We start from the raw sequence: 4,206 nt of genomic DNA on the forward strand, positions 1-4,206 counted from the left end.
TCTCTCTCTCTCTCCCTGTCCCCCCCCTCTTCTCTCTCTCTCTCTCTCTCTCTCTCTCTCTGTCTCTCTCTCTCTCTCTCTCCTTCTCTCTCTCTCCCTGTCCCCCTCCTCTCTCTCTGTCTCTCTCTCTCTCTATCTCATTGAGAGAAAAATTACTTTTGGCTTCAACATTGTTGCAGCAAATTGGGGAAGGCCCTTTCCTGTTCTATTATGCCTAAGTCCCCTGTGTACAACGCCAGCTCCATACAGACACGGATGTGACCAGCGTGGAGGAGGAACTCAAGTGTCCTACACAGAGCCCCGACCTCAACCCTACTGATCACCTTTAGGATGAATTGGAACCCTGATTATGAGCCAGATCTTCTCATCCAACATCAGGACCTGACCTCACAAAGGAGGACAGACAGCAACATTTCATGGAGAGCATTCCAGAGGACTGGAGGCCGTTATAGCCACGTGGTAGGGGGCAACTCCATGTGAAAGTCCTTTGGGATTGGGATGTCTGAGAAGCTCATATAGGTGTGGTGATCGGGCGTGCTAAAGTCTGCACGTTTCTTCTCATTCCTGACCCAGCAGGCTTTGGGAGGGTTCACATGGCAGCTCCTGTACCCAGTGAAAGGAGCATCCTGACAGTCGGAGGGTCACAAGGGTCAGGATGGAGGTGCATTGGTAGGGACTAACAATGGAGGGCATTATGAAGGAACACATGGGGGGTCCAGCTCAGAATGTAAGTATGGCAGAGAAGAGCAGAGGATGCCCCGGGTAAGATTGTCCTTGTGAGGCTGTATCCTGGGCTCTCATTGGAGAATAGACACTGTGATGGGCAGGACTGGGCATACCGTGCCACTGGATATGACATCACTAAGAATAAGGTGACCGTTATCAGGGAAGAGGTTGTCCCGGAGTCCTGCAAAAAGGTGAAGTGTGCCATTTTGCCTCCAGTGGTCATTTTGGATCTTAGTTTGTAGCTCCTCCTCTTTCCGTAACCTTTGTTCTCTTCTGTTCTCACAGCTCTCTTCAACGTCATCCCAGTGGGTCTTCGGGTGGTGGCCATCCAGGGCTCGGCCTGCGGTCAGTACATCGCCATGAATTCTGAGGGTTGCCTCTACGGATCGGTGAGAATCTTCTGAGTTTGAACTTCTAATAGATTTCCAGGCAGTAAAAGATTAGGATTCCCGTCTTCACCTATGGAGACGCCAATCTCAGGAGCCAACACTCCAAGGTTCTTCAGATACCCCTCGGGGCTTCTTGAGAGGAAACTGAATGGTAAAGGAGCTGCTCAGTACTTGTATACTAGATGTCCGCAGGAGACGGGAACGTGGACAAGAAAATCCACAGATAGTCACAGAGAAGATCCGGCAGCTCCTGGGAGAAACAAACTATTGCTGAGAGAGCTCACCATTGTGGGAGGGGCAGAGACACAAACTACTGGGAGGAAATCTCACCATTGTGGGAGGAGCAGAGACACAAACTACTGGGAGGAAATCTCACCATTGTGGGAGGAGCAGAGACACAAACTACTGGGAGGAAATCTCACCATTGTGGGAGGAGCAGAGACACAAACTACTGGGAGGAAATCTCACCATTGTGGGAGGAGCAGAGACACAAACTACTGGGAGGAAATCTCACCATTGTGGGAGGAGCAGAGACACAAACTACTGGGAGGAAATCTCACCATTGTGGGAGGAGCAGAGACACAAACTACTGGGAGGAAATCTCACCATTGTGGGAGGAGCAGAGACACAAACTACTGGGAGGAAATCTCACCATTGTGGGAGGAGCAGAGACACAAACTACTGGGAGGAAATCTCACCATTGTGGGAGGAGCAGAGACACAAACTACTGGGAGGAAATCTCACCATTGTGGGAGGAGCAGAGACACAAACTACTGGGAGGAAATCTCACCATTGTGGGAGGAGCAGAGACACAAACTACTGGGAGGAAATCTCACCATTGTGGGAGGAGCAGAGACACAAACTACTGGGAGGAAATCTCACCATTGTGGGAGGAGCAGAGACACAAACTACTGGGAGGAAATCTCACCATTGTGGGAGGAGCAGAGACACAAACTACTGGGAGGAAATCTCACCATTGTGGGAGGAGCAGAGACACAAACTACTGGGAGGAAATCTCACCATTGTGGGAGGAGCAGAGACACAAACTACTGGGAGGAAATCTCACCATTGTGGGAGGAGCAGAGACACAAACTACTGGGAGGAAATCTCACCATTGTGGGAGGAGCAGAGACACAAACTACTGGGAGGAAATCTCACCATTGTGGGAGGAGCAGAGACACAAACTACTGGGAGGAAATCTCACCATTGTGGGAGGAGCAGAGACACAAACTACTGGGAGGAAATCTCACCATTGTGGGAGGAGCAGAGACACAAACTACTGGGAGGAAATCTCACCATTGTGGGAGGAGCAGAGACACAAACTACTGGGAGGAAATCTCACCATTGTGGGAGGAGCAGAGACACAAACTACTGGGAGGAAATCTCACCATTGTGGGAGGAGCAGAGACACAAACTACTGGGAGGAAATCTCACCATTGTGGGAGGAGCAGAGACACAAACTACTGGGAGGAAATCTCACCATTGTGGGAGGAGCAGAGACACAAACTACTGGGAGGAAATCTCACCATTGTGGGAGGAGCAGAGACACAAACTACTGGGAGGAAATCTCACCATTGTGGGAGGAGCAGAGACACAAACTACTGGGAGGAAATCTCACCATTGTGGGAGGAGCAGAGACACAAACTACTGGGAGGAAATCTCACCATTGTGGGAGGAGCAGAGACACAAACTACTGGGAGGAAATCTCACCATTGTGGGAGGAGCAGAGACACAAACTACTGGGAGGAAATCTCACCATTGTGGGAGGAGCAGAGACACAAACTACTGGGAGGAAATCTCACCATTGTGGGAGGAGCAGAGACACAAACTACTGGGAGGAAATCTCACCATTGTGGGAGGAGCAGAGACACAAACTACTGGGAGGAAATCTCACCATTGTGGGAGGAGCAGAGACACAAACTACTGGGAGGAAATCTCACCATTGTGGGAGGAGCAGAGACACAAACTACTGGGAGGAAATCTCACCATTGTGGGAGGAGCAGAGACACAAACTACTGGGAGGAAATCTCACCATTGTGGGAGGAGCAGAGACACAAACTACTGGGAGGAAATCTCACCATTGTGGGAGGAGCAGAGACACAAACTACTGGGAGGAAATCTCACCATTGTGGGAGGAGCAGAGACACAAACTACTGGGAGGAAATCTCACCATTGTGGGAGGAGCAGAGACACAAACTACTGGGAGGAAATCTCACCATTGTGGGAGGAGCAGAGACACAAACTACTGGGAGGAAATCTCACCATTGTGGGAGGAGCAGAGACACAAACTACTGGGAGGAAATCTCACCATTGTGGGAGGAGCAGAGACACAAACTACTGGGAGGAAATCTCACCATTGTGGGAGGAGCAGAGACACAAACTACTGGGAGGAAATCTCACCATTGTGGGAGGAGCAGAGACACAAACTACTGGGAGGAAATCTCACCATTGTGGGAGGAGCAGAGACACAAACTACTGGGAGGAAATCTCACCATTGTGGGAGGAGCAGAGACACAAACTACTGGGAGGAAATCTCACCATTGTGGGAGGAGCAGAGACACAAACTACTGGGAGGAAATCTCACCATTGTGGGAGGAGCAGAGACACAAACTACTGGGAGGAAATCTCACCATTGTGGGAGGAGCAGAGACACAAACTACTGGGAGGAAATCTCACCATTGTGGGAGGAGCAGAGACACAAACTACTGGGAGGAAATCTCACCATTGTGGGAGGAGCAGAGACACAAACTACTGGGAGGAAATCTCACCATTGTGGGAAGGGTTCATCTTTAATGTCAAACCTAAAATAATAATGTGGAATTCTTACTGGAAATACATAAACTGTTCTGAACGCCTGGCCGTAACTAACCTGTCACCCCCTCCCCCGTTATTTCCTGCAGCTTCAGTTTACAGCGGAGTGTCGCTTCAAGGAGAGCGTCTTCGACAATTACTTTGTCACCTACTCATCCACGCTTTACCGTCAGCGCAGCTCTGGCCGTGGATGGTACTTGGGTCTGAGAAAAGATGGAAGGTTCATGGAGGGCAACCGGGTGAAGCGGCACCGACCCGCTGCCCACTTCCTGCCCAAGCT

General features: G+C 50.3%; 1 protein-coding gene across 1 annotated transcript in view; it reads left to right on the forward strand.

The window, feature by feature from the left end:
* FGF11 (fibroblast growth factor 11) overlaps positions 1 to 4,206 on the forward strand; it is a 37,258-nt gene that overhangs the window by 21,133 nt on the left and 11,919 nt on the right. Inside the window, exons 3-4 of the mRNA XM_018573842.1 lie at positions 1,012 to 1,115; positions 4,016 to 4,205. Coding sequence (XP_018429344.1) covers positions 1,012 to 1,115; positions 4,016 to 4,205 — 294 coding nt within the window. The remainder of the gene's footprint in view (positions 1 to 1,011; positions 1,116 to 4,015; position 4,206) is intronic.

Source organism: Nanorana parkeri, unplaced genomic scaffold (genome assembly GCF_000935625.1).
Source record: "Nanorana parkeri isolate BGI_ZX_2015 unplaced genomic scaffold, ASM93562v1 scaffold2568, whole genome shotgun sequence".
Classification (NCBI taxonomy): Eukaryota; Metazoa; Chordata; class Amphibia; order Anura; family Dicroglossidae; genus Nanorana; species Nanorana parkeri.